Genomic DNA, 21,626 nt, shown 5'->3' with positions numbered 1-21,626 from the left:
AGTTTCTCCAGGAAACAGGGATACATTATATCCTTGCTGTAAGGTAAACATGAAAAAGATACTTTGAGTTTAAATTACTATCACATACAGGAAAATGGCAAAGTGGGAATAGGTTGTAGTCTGAGCTTGGTGGAGTAAGAGTGATGTGTGAGGAAACAACTGGAGTTTGACAGGGACATGATTTCCCACCAATTTCATATTTCCAAGATGTTCAGAAAGGACTCCACAGCACCAAACATTTCAAAGGGTTCTAATGAAACGAGTGAAGAGGATGGAATATTGGCTGGAATTTTAAGCAGGATGTTCTAAAAACAGAAGGGTGTAGACTTTGTGTCTCTTGTTAAGATGAACCCTGATTGGTTGCCATTAGGTTTCCTGGTGTTGCCCTAAACAGGCAGTAACCCATTATTCTAACATCTTTGCTAGGATATGAAAAATTGCAGTAACCCAGTAATTTAAAGATTAAAGTAACAAAGATCAGATTTCTTAATCCGAGAAATAATACCCTTTTAGAGGAACAGTGATGAAGGAGGAAAACATCAGATGATACATTTTTGGAGCAGCGTTGTAGCGTGTCTGTCACATTGGTATTCAATATTTACCATTATTAATCTGTCAAGAAATGGAAATCTAGAGTCCTCATAGGTATTACTGTATTTTTAGTAAGGTTATGTTATGCTATGGTAAGCTATACATCTGTTCTATTATGCTCTGTCAAGTAATGCGTTTTTATGCTATATTTGTTCCAATATGTTATGCTACATTATGTTTTGCTAAAGCATTGGTCTTCATATAGCACAAAATACTTATCAATCAAATTATCTGCAGATGATACATTCATTTTTGTTTGGAGTTACTGCTTACAAAAAAGTAGGCCATCATGCATAAATAAAATGGGTTCTATGGCTAATAATGAGGAAGATAGAAAAAGTTAGGTTTAAGAGTTTTTATTCTTGGAACATGTTGGATTCTATAAAGTTGGTCTCTTTAAAAGTAAACATAGTAGGGATTAGAATTTACTAGCATGATGTTAATAGTGTGCCAAGTGCACCATCAAGTAAATTGGGAGGAAAAAAGTGTGCTCTCATCAAAGCTTACTGATGGTATATCATATACTTTGAAGGCGCTGCAGAAGCAAAAGCAGGCCACTGTAATGATGGCGATAATTAAAAGGTGTCATTGGTATAAGCCAGTGGTGCACAAATAAATCTGGTTTTCATTGACATATTAGTAGAAGGACCATCCCAGAACCCCGAGCTTTCCCATTGACCTAACACATCGAGGATAACAACATTGTGGACATCTCTCAATTAGGTTTCAGGAGCAACCACAGCACGGAGACTGCCCTTCTCACCGCCACAGATGACATCTGCTCACTCCTCAACCACAGCCAAACAGAAGCTCTCATCCTATTGGATCTATCAGCTGCCTTCAACACAGTCTCCCATCACACCCTCTGCCCCAAACTCCACAAAGCCGACATCCGCGGCAAGGCCCTACAGTGGATACGCTCCTTCTTGACTGGCAGAACACAGAAAGTCAGACTCCCGCTATACCTGTCAGATTTCCCTGAACCCCACACTCTTTAATATCTACATGGCCCTGCTCACATCCATAGTCAGAAGGCACATACTGAACATCATCTCTGAGAACACCCAGCTGACCATCTCACTGACCAAAAAACCTGACAACTGCTGAGAACTTCCCAACTGGATGGAAGCTGTCACCGCCTGGATGAAGGAGAGCTGCCTCAAGCTCAACTCAGACAAGACCGAGATCCTCCTCCTGGAGCCCTCCACATCAGCCTGGGTTGACTCCTGATGGCCTGCTACACTTGGCAGCCTCCCCACCCCAACAGATCATGCATGCAACCTCATCTTCATCATAAATTCATCTCTTGCTATAACCTGCCAAGTCAACTCTGTTGCATCCTCCTGTTTCCACACACTCTGTCTTCTCTGGAAGATCTTCAAATGGATACCAAACAACCCCCGCAAAACTGTAACCCACGCCCTGGTCAACAGCAGATTTGAATATGGCAACACCCTCCACGCGGGCACCACCCAGAAGAACTTGTAGAAACTACAGCACATCCAGAATGCCTCCGCCAGACTCATCCTGGACATCTCCTGCCATGAACACATCACCAGACACCTGAGAGATCTCCACTGGCTCCCCGTCGAGAAAAGGATCAACTTCAAACTCCTTGTCCACGCATACAAGGCTCTCCACGACCTGGGACCCACCTACCTCAACCACCATATCATCTTCTACTTGCCCGCAAGATCTCTTCGCACCACTCAAAAGGCACTAGCCACCATACCCAGCACATGCAAGACCTTAGCTGGAGGAAGATCATACACCTACCTCACGGCAATGAGCTATAACACTTTGACCCTCCACCTCAGGCAGTCACGATCGTTACCTCAATTTAGGAAGAACCCTAAGACCTGGCTCTTCTACTGAAGCACAAGGACCGACCCCCACAGCGCCTTGAGACCCTTACGGGTGAGTAGTGCACTCTACAAATGTCTGATTGGTTGATTGCTAATGCTGTCATCAAATGGCAAGGGTTAGAGATAGTATTCTCTAGGTTCTCACAGAACTGTGGCAGGCTAGTTTGAGAAAGTGGCTATGATTCAGTCTCAAATGTATGGCCAACAATAGTAATGGACACCACCACTAGTTAACAAGTGAACACCAAGTCCAACAATATCCTAACAACTCTGCAAGTACTAGTGCAACAAGAAGATACAATAATTCTGTGTCAGCGATGCTCCATATAGACCAACACTACAAGGATTGACTTTCTCATGGATCTGTAAGAAGTCAGATTTACATGGGCTGATGGTTATATAGATGGGACGCCTATTAGGGCTTATGGTGACTTTGATGGCTATGGGAAGCCGACAGTAGGTTGATAGTTATCTATGGCTTCTGCACTGACAGGTGGCATATTAATGACGAAAAAAAGTCAAACTAGAAAAGGTTTGTAATGTTGTGCTTTGAGGAATGCAGCTGATGATTTTCTTTTTGGCTTTGATATCAGTTCGGTATATTCATTCATCAAAAGGGTATGAGTGGAACCTTCATTGGACATGATCATCCTAACAATCTAATGATAGTTGGAGCTCAAGTAAAACATTTTGGCAACTGGACAAAGGGGAGCATGAAATGTGTGCCAAAAAGAGGCATGGTAGCAAACATTCACTGCAAGTCTATATATAGTGAAATATTGGGTACACATCTCTTCAGATCTGGTATTTATGGCATAAGCCAATGTGAATTATTTCATTTATGTATCATTCAGATTGAAAAGGAAGGGAAAAAACTATATTCTTCTTTGATTTCTTGAGTATTATCTTTTTGGGGCCCAGCTGTTTGAACCCTCAAATGTCAAAGAGTGATTGGTTTTGAATTATAAAGTGAGTAGTATAGTAACTTTGACATTTTATCTCCAATTTTCTTTTCTTTTTGTTACTCTGTAGCTGTCATTTATATCGAGATAATGTGGGCTGTACAATCTGTGCCTAAATTGGATGGTCAGAGCTGAGACTAGTTTCTGAGAACCTTACTGCACCTTGGCCAGGGAACTCCTAAAGGTTGAATTGGCACTGGCAGTTACAGGCATAATTTGAGTCAAGCCTTTATTTTGAGTAAGGCTATCTTTAATGACAAAGCTGCTGCCACCTTCAAGATGCATGTAAAGAAACCAATGTTCCAGAAGGAATCACCTGAGAGAGAGATATGCAATGCTCCTGCAAGGGCTACCAACTAACTCAATGGCCCTGTTAACACAATCAATGGGCTACAAATTTATGAATTTGAAAATATAATCCTTTGTGTGTGTGTGTATATATATAGATGTATATATATGTATATGTACATATATCTGTATATATATATATATATAAAATAATGTATATATGTATATATGTATACATATGTGTGTGTGTGTGTGTATATATATATATAAATATACATATATATATATATATATACATCTATATATATTTACACATGCACGCACACATTTATATATATCTATACATATCTATATATATATATATATATATATAGAGATAGATAGATAGATAGATATAGATAGATAGATATATATATAACCTACTGACAGTCGCAAGTAGGTAGTTATAGTTAGGAACATGTTTCCAAAGAAAAGGCATTTTTTGACTTGCCTATATCTTTGGTGCCCTTTGATGAATCTTCACAAACTTTTCCAAAAAAAGTCTTACCAAGAATTTTGTTGTACATGGGATGTTTCGGGTGATCTGGCAAGCGGGAGATGAGCAAAAGGGAGGGTAAATAAAGTGCATTTCCCAAGTTAATTCCCACAGGAGCTTTAAACATGACTACACCCGAACCGCTGGAAAGAATTACCCAAACTTGGCAGAAAGGTAGCTTCGGTACGCAGATTACACTTTAAATTTTTTGGGTGCAAGTCTGTTCAGTAGTTTAACCCTTTAGCTGCTGGGCCTTTTCCCTTCCCAGTGCTAAGCCCTTTTTTGGCTATTTGGGGTAGTTTGCGCTTAGGCCTTCATAACTTTTTTCCACATAAGCTATCAATGCCAAATTTGCAGTCTTTTTTTCCAACATCCTATAGATTTTAAAGGTACCCAGAGTTTGTAGGTTTTCCTGAAGGAGACCAAGAAATTAGGCAAAATACAGCTAACATTTAGTTTTTGTCAGAAAAATTGGAAATACTTTCCATTAAAAAAAATACGTGTTTTCTTCCCTGAAATGGCATCAACAAAGGGTTTGTGGTGCTAAAATCACCATTTTCACAGCCTTCAAGAACAGGCACACCTGAATCAGAAAAACAAGTTTTTCAACACAATTTTAGCATTTACTGGGATATACTCAATTTTTACTATTTTTGGTGTTTCAGTCTCCTTCCAGTTATTGATAGAAATGGGTGTGAAACCAATGCTGGATCCTGGACAGCTAAACATTTCTGAAAAGTAGACAAAATTTGAAATCCAGAAAGGGGTAATTTGTGTACATCCTTCAAGGTTTTCCTGCAGAAAGTAACAGCTAAAATAAAAATATATTTAAATTGAGGTGAAAAAAAGAGCCATTTCTGGCCACGTTTTCTTCTATAACTTTTTTCAGCTATTGCAGATTTTTGAAAGCAATATACCCTTACATCTGCTGGACTCTTCTGGTTGTGTGGATATATAGGGCTTGTGGGTTCATCAAGAACCATAGGTACCTAGAGCCAATAAATGAGCTGCACCTTGCAATGGGTTTTTATTTTATACCGGGTATACAGCAATTGGTTTGGTGAAATATAAAGACTGAAAAATAGGTATCAAGGAAACCTTTGTATTTCTAAAATGGGCATATGATAAGGTGTTGAGAAGCAGTGGTTATTTGCACATCTCTGAATTCCGGAGTCCCCATACTAATATGTGAATCACAGGGCATTTCTCAAATAGGGTTCTTTTTTACAGACTGTCTTACATTTGGAAGGAAAAAATGTAGAGAAAGACAAGGGGCAAAAACCCTTGTTTTGCTATTCTGTGTTCCCCACATCTCCTGATAATAATGGTACCTCACTTGTGTGGGTAGGCCTATTGCCCGTGACAGGAAACGCAACATGGTCACATCACATTTTCCAATGAAAACGGACGTGTTTTTTGCGAAGTGCTTTGCTGCAGATTTTGGCCTCTAGCTCAGCCGGCACCCCAGGAAACCTAACAACCCTATGTATTTTTTTAAACTAGACACCTAGGGGAATTCAGAATGGGGTGACTTTTGGAGCTTTCACCAGGCTCTGTTACCCAGAATCCTTTGTAAACCTCAAAATTTGGCAAAGAAAAAAACACTTTTTCCTCAGATTTCGGTGCTGCAGAGTTCTGGAATCTGAGAGGAGCCACACATTTCCTTCCACCCAGCATTCCCCCAATTCTCTCGATAACAATGGTATCTCACTTGTGTTGGTAGGCCTAGTGCACGCAACAGGAAACACCCCAGAACGCAACATGGACACATCAGATTTTTACACTGAAAACTGATGTGTTCATTTGTAAAGTGCCTAGGTGTGGATTTTGGTCTCTAGCTCAGCCGGTACCTAGGAAAACCTACCAAATCTGTGCATTTTTCCAAATTGGACACCTACGGTAACCCAGGATGGGGTAACTTGTGGCACTCTCACCAGGTTCTGTTACCCAGAATCCTTTGCAAACCTCAATATTTATTTGAAAAAAAACACTTTTTCCTCACATTTCGGTGATAGAAAGTTCTGGAATCTGAGAGGAGCCACACATTTCCTTCCACCCAGCATTCCCCCATGTCTTCCGATAAAAAAGGTACCTCTCTTGTGTGGGTAGGCCTAGTGCCCGTGTCAGGAATAGATCATACAACGGTCAATGTTGGCCCTTACATGTGGGCAACCATTGACCCTGGGGTGATACTTTCCTGATGCAGGCACGAGGTAGAGGCACTTAAGTGGGGTAGTGTTTTTATCATGACAGGTGGGAAAACACTGGGTGGTAGGAATTTTGTGAATCCCAGCATATTCCTGTAGTTTGCGTGACAGAAATGCAAGAAAAATAGAGTTTGTATTCAACATTTCAGCTTTGCAGGGTATTCTGGGTAAGAAAACTTTGGGGAATCCACACAAATCACACCTCTGTGGACTTCCCTAGATGTCCAGTTTCCAGAAATGTCTGGATTTGGCAGGTTTCCCTATATGGCCACCGAGCCCAGGACCAAAAAAGCAGGAGCCTGCCTTAAAAAACCATGTTGTTTTGTGATTGATAATTTTGATGTTTTACACAATACGATTTGGGAGGTGGACTTTTGGGCTGAACTAAATTGGGGAGCTCCTAAAAGAGCACTCTCTCTGTGCTTGCCGCTGCGTGCACCTGCTCTCTGGGTTGGGCTAACCCTCTATTGTCCCGCTGCACAGACTGTACTTGCGAAGGGACAGCAGGATTGTCTTCATCACCTCCCTCATAGTCACTGGAAGAGGATTTATCGAATGGGACTCCTCCAACTGAAAAATCACTCACAGAGTCTGCACCATTGTCCTATCCCTCAGACACTGTCTCAGCATCTCATCATAGGTCAGAGCTGTCCTCTATAACCCGAGTTAGGGCTGGAGCAGCAGTCATCCAACGAGATGCCATCTCTGCTACTGGCTAAACTGCCACTCTAAAACACCAGCCTACATAGACAGTCACAAAATTGCTGGTGGGTATGTGTGTGATACCTGCAACAGTAGAGGTCACCTTACCTTCACTTCTTCCCTCAATCAGCATGTTCTCTCAAGACACTCAAAAAAACAAATGAGACACACTATTACTTCACCTTGTCACATGCCAATCATCACAGTCTTTAGCGCCTCTAGTGCCCAGTCCAACAATCATTATTGGTTCTCCCACTCCCATTACCTCCTCCTCCGATTCCCTCACTACCACCCAGGAAAAGTGCATTTCATTTCTCCATAGCCTCCCTTGCACATACATTTCATTTGTATTATAGTGCAGATAATGGCTGGCTTTATTAATCCACTCAGCTATTCACATATACTACTGTTCTGATCCTTGCAGTAGGCATATCAACCTTCTGCGCTACTTTATGGCATCAAAACTACCACTAGACAAAAGTCAGATCCTTTTCTAGCAGAAACATGATCACAAGAGTTACTTGACTTATTTATTGCTGCCTAAAAGCTACATTTGAAACACGTCAGTTGAAGTATGTGCATTGCTTTCAAGACACAAACTGCAACTGCAAGAGAACCGGTGGCATATATATATATTTTCCTGGGGCCTATAGATCTATATATTTTTCTATATATTATCAGCTGTATGGTTTCCTTGGGGGCCATAGTGGCCCCAGGGAAACCATACAGCTGTTGAAAAAAATATTGCCCCCACAGGGAATTGCCCTGCTCACTGGCAACCCCCTGTCAATTTAATTTTTTATTTTTTTAATTATTTTTTTACACGCCGAGAGGGACGCAATTGCACCCCACCTGGGGTAAATCAAACCTTTAAAAAAAATGCCCATTCTCCGAGGGGGCAAACCCCCCCAAATGAAATCCCAGGTGTCTAGTGGGGGTTTCCTGACCCTCAATTGCAGAAACCCATTCAGGAAGGCCTCGTTTGAAAGAGGAGAATCTCCCCTTTCAAACGAGGCCTTCCTGAACTTCAGAAAGGCCAGTTTGGGCCTGTTTTCCCCACTGGTGCAGGAGCGGCTGCAAGGTGACCCCCTCCTAGGTCTTATTGATGCCCCGGGGATCACTATCTCCTTGAGGCTTATATTTATTAGTATGAGGAGAGCAGTGCAGCCCCCCTCAGCACCCCGGGGACCACCACCTCCCTGGCGAAAATTTGCTTATAGTAGGGGGGCCCTAGGGACCCCCCTGAGCCCCAGGGACTGCCACTTCCCCAGGGACAACATTCAATTATATGTGGGGGCCAGGCAGCCCCCCCCCCACAGCCTAAAGTTCTGCCACCTCCCCGGGCTGAATGAAAATTATGTAGGAGATCCGTTGCAGACCCCTGGCCCCAGTGACCACCACCTCCTGAAAGCCATTTATTGCAAAAAAGGGCAGACTACATGGCCCCCCACGGCCCTGGGGACCACCACCTCCCTGGGGCTAAAATAAGGTAATGAAGGGGGTCCACTGCAGAATCCAGCCCCGGAGACCACCACTTCCCCAGGGCAAAGTTAAAGGTTGGAGGTGGGCTGTGCAGCCCCAAACGTGGATCCAATTATGGCCCTAGGGACTGCCACCTCCTAGGGAAAGCACCTGCTATGTCCTGTGGTTGCCACCCCAGGGACATAGCTGTTTGTTCTAACTTGGGGGGAGCTTTGACAGATCCCACCAAGTCAGAGCATACACAACTCCGCTCCCAGCAAGTGAGAGCTGTCAAACAGCTCTCTTCCACGGTCCCATTGCACATAGGGTGAAGATGGTTGGGCACTAGAGGATGGGGTCCTCAGGGCTGAGATCGGACTGGGAGAAGGGCCGAGTGGCCCCCCTCCCCACCAAAAGAGATAATGAAAGCCCAGGCCAAGGGGAATGGGTTCTCCGAGGCTGAAATCTGCTGGGGAAGGGGGTCGCATGGCCCCTTCCTCCATTTAATGAAGGCCAGGCCCCAGAGGAAGGGGTCCCCAGGGCCGAGGTTGGCCCAGGGAGGGGGGTGGCTCGGTCCCCCACATTGAATTGTAGTGGGCCCTAGGCCATGAGGTCCTGGGGCTCAAACTGGCCGGAGGAGGGGGTGGTGCAGCCCTCCTCCCCTAAACTTGCCATTCACCCAACAAGGTAGCACTTAATACCTAACCGGAGTAGAAAGTGCTCCAGTTGGTTAGACATTTTGTGCAAGACTGTGGACTCTTGTTGGATAAACGAGCAGCTGAGCTTCCGTTCTGGTCATGATGCTCGTTTCACAGAACTTAAACCTCAGCAGGAAGCATTTACAAATGGAATCATTTGTGGTGGAGCTTCAACTGGGGCACCTTCTACATTTATAACTCCTGGGCTTTGCAAAGCAAGTGTGTTTACTCCACATTTGCATATAAAAAAAATGACTCAAAATCCTTTGTGTAGGTGAATGAATAATTAATCTAATGGAGCACAATCAGACACTCTCACACCCACTCTCATCCCCACATAGACCCTGTCACACCCACTCTCACACCCAAAACAATACTCTCACAACCACTCTCACACCGAAAGACACCTTCTCACACCTATTCTCACAATTAGAGAGACAGGGTCTGTGGCCAGTTCACGCTGTGCATTGCCAGAGGCTGTTGCAGAGTGTTGTCAGGTGGTTGGGTGGGTTGGCTGCAGGGTCTGGCTGCAGGCCAGGTCCTGTGGCCAACCCCCACCATGCATGGCCAAACGCCATGCACGGCAGGGGTTGGATAGAAGTATATATTTTATATTTTTAAAAAACATAGAAATTCACTGAACAAAACAAAGGTTACTAAAACATTATAGCTAGGAAATAGAATTTAATTCACTTTTAAAAAAACAACGAATACAGGGACGTTATAGTGAGGTTCTGAATTTACTCGCACAAAACCAGAGAAATTCAGCAGTTAGAGTTATTTCAAATAACTATAACTCATGGCCTAAGGTAACTGTAACTCGCGTCAATGGTTGTTTTAATTATATTTCCTAACTATATTGTCCCTGTAACCATTTGTTAAAAAGGTTCATCTGCGGACCAAGATCTACCTTTCTGCCAAATTTGGTGTAATTCCATCCAGCAGTTTTGGCTGCAGCGATGTCTAAGAGTTTATGGGAATTCAAAAGGGAAAAGCACTTTTTTTGACCCCTTAACCCCTTTTCTCTGTCTCCTCTTGACGGATCACCCAAAACTGTTTTGGAACATTTCAGGAAGATTTGTCAAGCGGTGCCAAAGATATAGGCAAGTCAGAAAATGCTTTTTCAATGGAAACTAGGTCCTTATTATAACTACCCACTGGCGATCGCCAGTAGGTTTTATTTATTTATATGTATATATATATATATATATATATATATATATATATATATACACACTCACACATATATACACAACACAGTTACAATTCCAATAATAGGTGCTATATGTGTTGGTGCAATATAAGTGCAAAACCAGTGAGTTAACAAACCAGAACAAAACATATAATTGTGCACATAACTTATAAATGCCTTAACCATATAGGCATACATACACAAAACAGAATGCAAATAAAACTATTTCTTATCATATGTCATGGAATAAAAACATGAATAAGATGCCTTTTTTTTTTGCAGACGGTGGCCACATGCAGTTTGGTATTTTGTTACCAACATATATAGGGACCTTATGATACAATAATACTGCCTGTGTGACTCTTGTTGAACTTATCACCCAAGTCATATGTGGACCCAATGATTTCTCTAGGACCTTTGTTGTCCTGGATCCCTTTGATATTGTGTGTTGACACATGTTCATCTAGGTCAAGGTGCTACCATTTAGTCCTGAGGAAGACTCTATTCAAATTACTTCTAGGGGCTGAAACTTCGACTTATCTGTCTTAATCATGTTTGCATTCAATTTCGGACAGATGACAATGACAAAGGATTACATTTTTAAATTCGTAAATTTGCAGCACATTGATTATCCTTTATTACCCAAGCTCCATTGGAATACAGAGCGTCCAGTCTCTTACTCTGACCTTCAAGATGCAAGTCATAAGAATCTTCTGTCTTGAAGGAATCTCCATCATATTCTGATTAAGGCATGTACAATGACAACCACAGGAACTTGATTTATCTCTTATGTAAATGCCCAGACTCATTGGCCAGGAGAGATACTGTGATATTGAAAGTTGCCTACTGGGGTGCCAAAGTCCACACAAGCATGAGCACATTCTCTCATTTAGCACAAGGATGTTTCACTTGATGATGGAGGTCTGATGGGACTGAAAACTATACCTATATTCAATAAGTAACTTCCAGACTTGACGGAAGGTAAGGGAAACAAAAATATTTCTCGCCCCTCCCCCATATACATATAATAGAGTCTATGCAATTATTGCCTTCTTTGTGCAATATTGAGGCAGTACTCAATCCAATTTATCTATAATATACGAAAGGTCAGTAACGTTCTATCTTTTTACCAAGTACACATATACTGAACAGTGTCTTTGTAATGGAATTATTTCTGGAGTCAGTTTGAAATATTAGAACTAACTGAAGGCCTCTGTAATTAATTATTGCTGTTGGTTTGCATGCTTCATTTGAATGACAGTAGATTTCCAGCTTTTTTACAAGTTTTGTAGTTGGTTATGCCCTTTGATGTCTCTTTTTTATAAAGTTTTTAAACATCTGTGTATATTATATTGTATTTGTATATTTCTATTTATTTGTATGGATTATGAATATGGAAAATAGTATTGTAATACATTTTATGCTGAACAACACATTTTACCTTGAACCTTGATTTCTGTATTGTTTAGATGAGCTTTACATCTAGGGTTTTTGTGGCCAAGTGTCTTTTGTCTTCAGTGGGATCTTTGTAATAGTCTAGCTCCGTTAATTAAGGTGATAATTCTTTCTGAAAATGGGAGTGCCAAGCATTATGAAAAACTGGTTTTGGATGAAGATTGGGTTCAACAGATCAGTTTTCTGGTGTTCAGAGGGATTGCAGCTTAAGTGTCTTCTAGGAGGATCACGATGTTGAGGATGATGTTGAGGAGTAAGTAAGATTAAGATGCCATGCATATAGAAAGCTTACACCTTTGAATATCTTTAATTAAATGATAGGAAAATTTGATCTTAGGTGAGAAGAAGCTGATGGAAGAAGATTTATCTCGAGGATGTGGATAATGTACAGGTAAAAGAAGATGTCAAATTAAGGGTTTTGTAGACAGGAGCAGGACTATGGATATAAGGCAAAAGATGGGAAGACAATGACTAAAATGTCTCGCAGCTATATGCTTAAGTCATGAAAATAAGCCAGACTGGTCAACAGGTAAAAGAAGTGTCACATGTAAGATTGCAGTAATTGAAGAATGGGCAATCAGTGATTCATAAGGAGGCTTTGTGCAACTTGAGGTTTACCAGAATAGTCAGAGAGAGTAGGTGGCTTATGGAAGACTGGAATTGTAGGGAAAGATTGGATGTGGAGAAATCTGCCAATTCAACGACATTCGGAAGAAAGTAATTTTTGCTCACAATTTATTTTGGTATGTGTGGGAAGATTTGTTGAAGTGTTTTTCACAATCAGAACTATGATTATTATTATTATTCTACTGGAGGTATTCTGGAAAGGACAACTATTTACTGTAGCTTATCTGCCAATAAAGAATTACATAAGAACCAGGGGCCCAGAAACACATGAATCTGAGTGACTAGCACAGCAAGTAACACAGTAACATGTAACATAGCGGATGTTAGACTAGCACAATAATTATTCAGTGGATAGTGTAGTTGTAATTGCCTGTAGAACTGGCACTTTAACAATCTCAGAAAGTATTAGATGATGTAGGCAAGACTAACTCAGTGGGATATCTATTAATCATTTCATTAGAAGGTGGTTATGGTTATTGCGGGCAGAAACTATTCCCCAGTAACTGAGTTTTACTTCTAGTCTTCTTCTGGGCTTTACTTGGGTAGGAACTGCAGGAACTTGATTTGATTTGTATGCATCATTTGCTAATGCTGCAGAGACAATTCAGCTGACTGCCAGACAAACAGTCAATTGACTGTTTGCAGAAAATCTTCTACATATGGGTGATGTTTAGGAAGTGTCACAGATGAAGTTCATAATGCTAATTCTATCAGGAAATGGGGAGAGACACTATAGCCTGAAGACACTTTTTTGGGGTTGTGCTGGCTTCCCATTACTAGTGCGATAGCATGATGAAGGGTAGCACACTCAGTCAGCTTACAAAAGATTTATGAGTGCAGAAAGGAGTAGTATAAGGGTACTTTTTCATGTATTCATGTATGGCTTTGTGAATCAGCCCCAATAGATAAAACCCCTTATTAGTGGGTAGATCCAAAGAGGACAAAGTCCTTTCTGTTTGTATTAATTATATACCAAAATAACCCCTAAAAACCCTTTTATTCCCATTTTAGATGTTTTTATAGCCAGTGCTTAAAGGCAAATATAAGTATGTATTGGAGTAGTATTTATGTATTACAAGATCCCTTTACGAGTAGGCTTCTCATTGTCTATACTAGAGTTGCAGGTGTATGTAGTGTTATCAAATCCCTTCATGAAGTAGCTAGAGTCTTCCTTGCTGATGGGTAAAGTGCAAGGAAAAAATCCTGATCTGTGGCAGATAGGCCTACCAATTTGGAGTCCCATTTCAACTAAGAATGAGGGTAGACAACATGTACTGCAGGCAGATTTTGAGCAGGTTGAATTACCATTGGCCTAAGCTGAAGCAGCTGGCTGTGCACCTGCCACTCAACAGGAGTTGGAATTCACTTCACTGGACATAATTATTTCCTTGTGGTATACAGGCACCATTCAAATATAAAATTATACTTACACTTCTTCCAAAAGTTAAAGTTAATTGCATTTGTCATACAGGTGAGTCGGATAGAATAATATTTCAATTTTATAAACTTATGACAATGTAATGGATGTAAGCATGTTCTCTGGTTGATCTGGGCAACACATTTCATGTGTTATTCACCGCAATCATTGATATTATATAGTATTTGCTATTATTATATTGTATACAAATTCCAGTTTTCTCAATATCAGCAAAATCATCAAATATTGTTTGTGAGCCATAACATGTTATCCACATACGAGTGCAAAAGATTACATTAGACAGTGTGGGTGTGAAAGATCTACACATTTAATTAACAGATAACATTGCTTAACAAATTGTTCTCACAATCACCAGACTGGTTTGAATATCAATGATACTACAACATATTATTTCCTCTCTCTTTTCCTGTCCACTTCACTTCCTTTCTTCATTTAACCAAATCCAGTGCCCAGGTTTTTTAATCACACATAGGATGCCAGACTACTAGATGTCTAAATCCATACCTGTCAATACTACCACTATGTTACTTAGTTTCCTTGCATGTACACAATTAAAGTCTTGTTTCTGAAGGTGGAGTTTTGCCTGGCTTTTTAGCCTTCCTGCCAAAAGAGTATCTCTTTTCACTTCTGTGTGAGTGGCAATACTATACTTCCTCAAAAGGCAACAGTAACTATTCCATCATGTGTTTTCATGATTTGATGTCATACAAAATGGAGGTCTATTATCATTGTGATTTCCTGTTGTAATGAACAAATTCTAGTTGTTGGTGTAAATATTTTTAATACAAATTTACTAATTGATTATTACTATATCCCCATCAGTCTAGTAGTACTTTCGTATTGCATAATTAAGTCACAGAGGTTTGCTCTTTATTCAATATTAGGACTGATTAGCCATATAGCCACTATTGTTCCATATTACAGATACATCTCATTCAAAATCCTGTGCTCAACGGCTCTGTCCATTTTGTACCGATTTTAATCAATGGGAGCATATGTCCTGAAGCATTTGACATCCAACCTACCTTTCAGTTGCATCACCAATCACTTTCAAATCCCTCCCTATAATCCACCTATTAAGCTATAACATTGTTAGCCCCTATTTATTACTGTGCATGACTGCCAGGCAGAGCCTTTGTAGCTCTTTTCTGTAGGTTAAGGTATTCTCATGCCTCATTGGTTCAAGCTTACCACTGAGGACAAAGAAAATTAATTCTCGGATATGTGATGCTCTCTTAAACCATATTGCCAAATACCACCCTGATGCAACAGGTGAATCACAAATGTGTATATGCAGTCACAGTTGACAGTGGCACCGGTTGGAATTTAGTTCCCAGAGTATGCTTAAACAGAGTATGCTTTTTGTTATTAATTCTCCAAGATGTATGCGCTAATCTGGTGATTGAAGATCAATAAATACCATGGGCATGTACAGAGGGCCTTTCTACTGACAGGTGTCACTCTTTTTAATATATGTTTAATGCTTGATCCTTAATCTAATGTTTAACACTGCTTCCAAAATATCATGAGCTCTTCAGATCCTTGTGTTGGTGAGAAACAGTACAGAAGATGTAAACTTGGTGAGGGGCAAATTCTTAAAACAGTACTTCTGCATGGACCATGCTGATTCTCAGTACTTCTGCATGGACCATGCTGATTCTCAAAGTCCAGGCCATTGTCTAAAATCTGGCAAAGTGTGCCTTGGGGTCCGATCTGATACAGAAAATGAACAGTTATACAGATATGACTGATCAAAGAACTGTTCCTGTTGAGCTGGATGAGTAAGTGAATACTTAACAGTTGGATTAATTTCAACACAGCACATCAATGGAGTATAGCAATTTATACAATATTTGCAGGCTTGGCACATGTTCTAGGATTCTGGAGAACAGATGACCGTGAATGCAATATTGCAAGGCATTCAAAGGAAAAACAATGTCATTATCATTTGCATTCTGTTTAACATTGTAGATTTGATGATTTTGCTTTAGCCTTGAAGATGGAGCGGATGAGCCTCAATGTCTTGCTCTTATGTACATCTGTGATGGCTGATCATAATTAGCATTTTCCTGAAATGTACATCTGTGATGAAACTGTTGATGGTGGTTTCTTCTGTTTCCTCTTTGCCGTGTGGATGTACCTCTGTTTTAGTGAAGCTTTTTTCATTCTTAATTGTTAGTGAAGGTGACAGCAGATGTAGGAAAATATTGAGTTGCTTGGGTATCGCCATCCTCAGTTATAGATTTTAAATCTGTGAAGAATCATGACAAAGGAGGAAAGAGATCACATTGGTATGAAATCATAGGCTTTGTTGTGGGCATTAGAAATAAAGGCCTACATAACAAAGCAGTAAGACAAAATACTGATAGGTGCATGTACGCTCTAGTCTTCTGCCTGACTACATATTCATGAGCTCATTGCCATTTCGTCTAGTGGTCACCTATTTCAACAGGCAAAATGTGCATCAATCCAGTAGCTGCACAGTCTCCTATATCAGCATTGTTTACAGTGTAAAAGTAAAATGACTCTGAATTATGTGTGATTTTGCTACATAACCATATCATACAGACTTTGACAAGCTGCTACTAATGCAAAGAAAATGCTGGGGGGGGTTGCAGAGGGACGAGAGCACAAAATCAGTGCTAATAGTCTTAAAACAGATCATTAATATATTTTACCTTCAAATCTCTAAAGCATAATGGAATGCACAGCTGTTATGTATTACTTCCAGATTTGCCTCTGTATGCCAAATGAGTGTGTGATACGAAGTAGTCAGATTTTGATATACTTCCCATTAGCTTCTGGGACTATAGAGCAAAAAGGTATTACTTTGGTTTCCCGCTAAAATCTGATTTTAATGTGATCATGTTTCATTACTGAGGTCTAGTATTCCATGCCCTGGATAATTATTCTACAATATTTTTTACACAGATAGAACTAGTAGATATATATACATAATATGTATTTGTCATACATCCACAGTCCTAGCTTCATACTTAAAGCTTGAGCATGCATTTGATAGCAAAATAAACAGAAACCTTTAAGTCTACCTCTTTCACTCTTTTTTTCTACGTTAGCAGAGACAAAAGACAACCTTCCTTGTAGACACTGCTTTGTTTCGCTGTCATAGAAAGTAAGAAAGGACAATAAACAAGGCTTCCTTGACATCCAACCTTTATTTGACAAAGAGAGCAAAGTGGAACTTTACTGTAAACAAGGGGAACTTCAGTATAGACAACTTTCATGTTTTTAACGATAGTCTGGCTGTAGTGTGCTTTCATTAAATGTGTTTTTAGGTATGAATTGTTTTGGTACCAAGTAAAGTGAGCACACTCATTGCATTCGATAGCAAAGCAAGATATTTCTATTTTCTATTGTATGGCTCTATCTAAATGCAGCCTACACGCCTATAACAGACTTCAATATCAATTCAGGTTAAAAGAGGAAACAATTTTAGAAAATGCACATACACTGATCCTCAGTTTTGGAGAATCAAGAAATGTCATAACCTATTATTAGTGTAAGGATATTTTTGTTTTTAAGGTTTAGTAGAGGACATTTGTACTAGAGCAAAGTTTATATCACACTTAAAATCAGAACATTGAAGAACGCTACAGACTTTAAAATGTATGCTTTTGTTTAAAAAACACTTCTGCATTTGTGCTATAGGTACAAATAAGTAGCAACATTTGGAAATGTAGGAACACTTAGTAATAACAATTAAACATTATTATTGATACTTTATTAGTAGCAGTTGTACTATTATTCTTCTCAATATATTATTGCTATTATTATTACTAGCAGTTGTAGTAGTAGTAAGATTACTACTACTAACAATAATAATAAGAAGAAACACGAGGTTACAACAAACAAGAACTTTATAAAACGTAAATAGGTGTAAAATGCTAATAACGCAGCAAAAAAGATTGGAACACGAAAACAGATATTGAACTACTAGGCCTGGTTTCAATTTTTTGGTGGGGCTCGTGAAAAAATATATTAAGTTGTTTTCCAAGAAACATGTGCAATTTTTAGAGCTGCAGCTGGAAAGGCCTAGGCCCTGATGGAGTCCAGTAGATTTATTTAAGCAGAATTTAGCTTTTTGGGACCCTTTATTACCTAATATAATGAGAGCAGTGTTTAAGTCATGTCCCACGGTTTCCTGGAGGGAAACAATTCAAGTGCCTATATACAAGAAAAGGGATAGGAACCTACCTGTTAATTACCGCCCTATTTCTCTACTTGACTCCTCAGCAAAACTTCTGGGGCATGTGATTTTGGGTAAATTCGAAGAATGGGCTGAGGAAAATCATTTTTTTCCAAACTTCAGTATGGGTTCCAGCCTGATTTGGGCAGTCTTGAGAAGGCACGAAACCTGTCCTTAATTATTGAGAAGTATGTCAAGACCAGGAGAGGTGCCATACACATGGCTTTTATGGACCTCTCCTGTGCCTTTGATTTAGTGGACAGAGGGAAATGATGGGAGCTTATTGCCTAAGCTGCATTGATCACCATTTATTGGATCTTTTAAAGTGCCTTCACTGGGACACATTGACCAAATTATGTTAAATGTCCAATGGTGAGTGTACCCAGCTTATTAAGGTCACAAGAGGGGTAAAGCAGGGATGTATCCTGGCTCCCTTTTTATTTATATTTCATCTAAATGCCCTTGAGTCCATCCTAGCATCTCACGTTAATGATGTCCCTAAGATAGGACCACGTTTGGTCCCTGCACTTTTATACTGCAGTTGTAATTGCACATACAGCTAATGGAATGCAGGCCCTTTCAGATGCTTTTAATGGTTTTATGGGGAATCTTAAACTGAAGCTCAGCCACCAGAGGTATTTTATTTTGACTTGCAGCCCAGAGAATGTTGCAACCAAGAGTTTTTTCATTGGGATACCCCGATCTCCAAAGTCCCCAGTTTCACCTACGTAGGTATCCTATTTGAAACAAACCTGAGTTGGGACAGGCTCACTGTTTTAAGAACACAGAAGCTGGTGGCACCGTGTGAATCGATTTGTAGATTTGCAACAAAGCTAGGTCAAAAGCCTCTTAAAGGAATGGTTACACTTTGTGACAGTGAATGCCTTATATCAGGGACATATGGAGCTCGTGTATGGGAGTATGCTGGCTTTGATAATTTACAGGCTGCTGAAGACAAATGGTTGTGTAGACTACTGGCCATCCCGAAGACAACATCCAGTCCTATTTCCCTTCAGGAGCTTGGTCTTGGCTTTTTTGGAGGACCAAGTAAGAGTAGCCACACTTTTATTATGGCTCTAATTGTGGTCTACTCCTGAGACTGTCTTTTCACGCAAGATGATAGAGTACAGCATGAATCTGAATTGTATGTCTGCTATTCCCTGGTTAGCTTATTTAAAAAAAATACATTTTCTTAACTGGAGTTAGGTGTTTTTTTTACCATTCAGGAAGTATTAACCCTAGGACGAAGATGTTAGTGAAAGAAACATTTTATGAGGTTAGAGAAATAAGAATAGTTACAGCCCTTTACATGGTTTCGATTGTTAGATATATGCCAATTTCTACCTCTACAGGGATGGAACCTACTTAACCTGGATTTAAAATACTGAGCATAGATTTTATCTTGCAAGACTTTGCCTTAATATGATCCATTTTTTGGTTGCCTTTCCCATGTCAGGCTCGTCTTGCATGTAGCTTCTGTGCTGTCCATGTGATGCTGTCTCGCCCACTTTATGCTTTTTGTGCACTCTACAGAACTTTAGGGGTCTGCTTCTTATGTCCTATTCTGAGAGATAAGATTCCTATGACCCATATAGAGGGTTTGTCCCTTTTACAAAGTTTATCCTTTCCAATAATGTTTCGCTGAATTACATTTTATTTTGAATGCCCAGAAGTTGAAGAAAAAATATGCTGCATAAAAGAAAAAAATGTATTAGCTAAAAACATATTCTCATTTCCGGATTGATTGTTTTTTGTGGATTGACATGTATTAATTTTTAATATTTTTAATTAGAGTCGCCTTTTACATTATGTAATTTGCTGTTTATTGAATTCTGTAAGGTTTTCTTTCATTTGAAGATTGATGTACTGTGTATTTTATTATCTGCTTTTATGGTTACTTTCTGACCGAATAAAGATTATAGTGATTGATTGATTGAGGAAGACGAATAAACACGAAGTTACAACAAATTAGAACTTTATAAAAACAGAAATAGGTGTAATATGTTGATATTGCAAAAAAAGATCGGAAAACAAATATAGATGTTGAACTACTAGGCTTGGTTGTAATTTTTTCGCGGGGCTCGTTTGTTTTTCATAAAATGTGCGTCTAAACTGTGAATATTTGTGGGTCCCGATGGGCTTCAGACAGCGTCTACAAACTGGTGTGGGTCCTGCAGGGAAATGCACTGTTCTGTGACATTGGCCCCTCTGACTGGACAGTATGACTTCCCTCAGAGAGTACCATCAGCTCTTTTTCTGTCTAAGTCTTCTCTTCTCCCTTTACCTGGGGTTGGTCATCTCTCTCTACCTGACCATCTCCATCTACTTCGAAAATGTCATTTACTTTAGCCTGGGCTACCTGCTCATACTCAACTGTGAGCAACTCACCTTCTTCCAGTCGTACCATCTTCCCTCATCTTGAATCATATTTGCTTCCATTGCTCGTACCATCCCTTATTCCTCTTCTCCACAATAACCATTTAGAACATTTAATATTCCCCAAAGAGGAACATTTTCCTTGTCTTGCAGAACGCACACTGTGCTCTCCCACTTTATTGGCCACCTTCTCCCTCACAAAACTACTTCTCCTATATTTCCCTTAGTTTCTCACTTCCCAGGCAATTCATTTTCTTATTACTTGGATTAAAGCCTCCCTCTATGTCTTATATATTTTCTCTCTCAGCCTGGAACATCCATATTTTCACTACCAATGCAATTAACTTTCCAACAGTCTTCATGATCAGCTCTCCCGCTGACCTGATCTAATTCGGTGCCATATTCTGGAGCACTGCCTTTCATGCAGCATTTAGCATGTTATCTGCCTATGCCTGTATCACATCCTTATCTTCAGACTGAACAAACTCAATTTCCTTAACCTGTGATATGTTCTTCCCCAAGATTGTACTCCTTTCACTCAACCTACCTGAAGAATTGTATTTTCCTTTGCCAATGAACAGTTACGCTCACTCAGTTTGAAACATTTTGGGCCTGATTACAACTTTGGAGGACGGTGTTAAACCGTCCCAAAAGTGGAGGATATACCACCTACCGTATTACGAGTCCATTATTTCCTATGGAACTCGTAATACGGTAGGTGGTATATCCGTCACTTTTGGGACGGTTTAACACCGTCCTCCAAATTTGTAATCAGGCCCTTTGTGTCCATCAACCCGATTCTTTAACTCTCCTTCAGCGTGCACAATGTCCTCCCCGTTAATATGGAGTAGTACCTCCCATTCAGTCTGCACCATTCCTACTGGGTCAAGATATAGAGTGAATTGCACATTTTATGTAGTGGGCAAAAAATGATGTACTGGAATGTGGCTTCGAGTGATTACCAGTGCACGAGATTACTTTAATTGAAGCACTCCACCTGGCACTTTACTTTGGTTTTAGAC

General features: G+C 40.1%; 1 protein-coding gene across 6 annotated transcripts in view; it reads right to left on the bottom strand.

Annotated features, from left to right (window-relative positions):
* The window catches only part of ZNF536 (zinc finger protein 536), a 1,047,679-nt gene that overhangs the window by 309,558 nt on the left and 716,495 nt on the right, over positions 1 to 21,626 (bottom strand). For 3 of the 6 annotated variants that reach the window (XM_069216781.1, XM_069216780.1, XM_069216779.1), the window contains one exon: positions 14,080 to 16,272. The exons of the other annotated variants lie outside the window; for them this stretch is intronic. In XM_069216781.1, coding sequence (XP_069072882.1) covers positions 16,190 to 16,272 — 83 coding nt within the window. In that variant the 3' untranslated portion in view covers positions 14,080 to 16,189. Of the gene's footprint in view, positions 1 to 14,079; positions 16,273 to 21,626 lie in introns of those variants that run through there. 6 annotated transcript variants of the gene reach the window in all.

This window comes from Pleurodeles waltl, chromosome 12, assembly GCF_031143425.1.
Source record: "Pleurodeles waltl isolate 20211129_DDA chromosome 12, aPleWal1.hap1.20221129, whole genome shotgun sequence".
Lineage (NCBI taxonomy): Eukaryota > Metazoa > Chordata > Amphibia > Caudata > Salamandridae > Pleurodeles > Pleurodeles waltl.
This window is presented reverse-complemented; position numbering and strand designations above follow the sequence as displayed.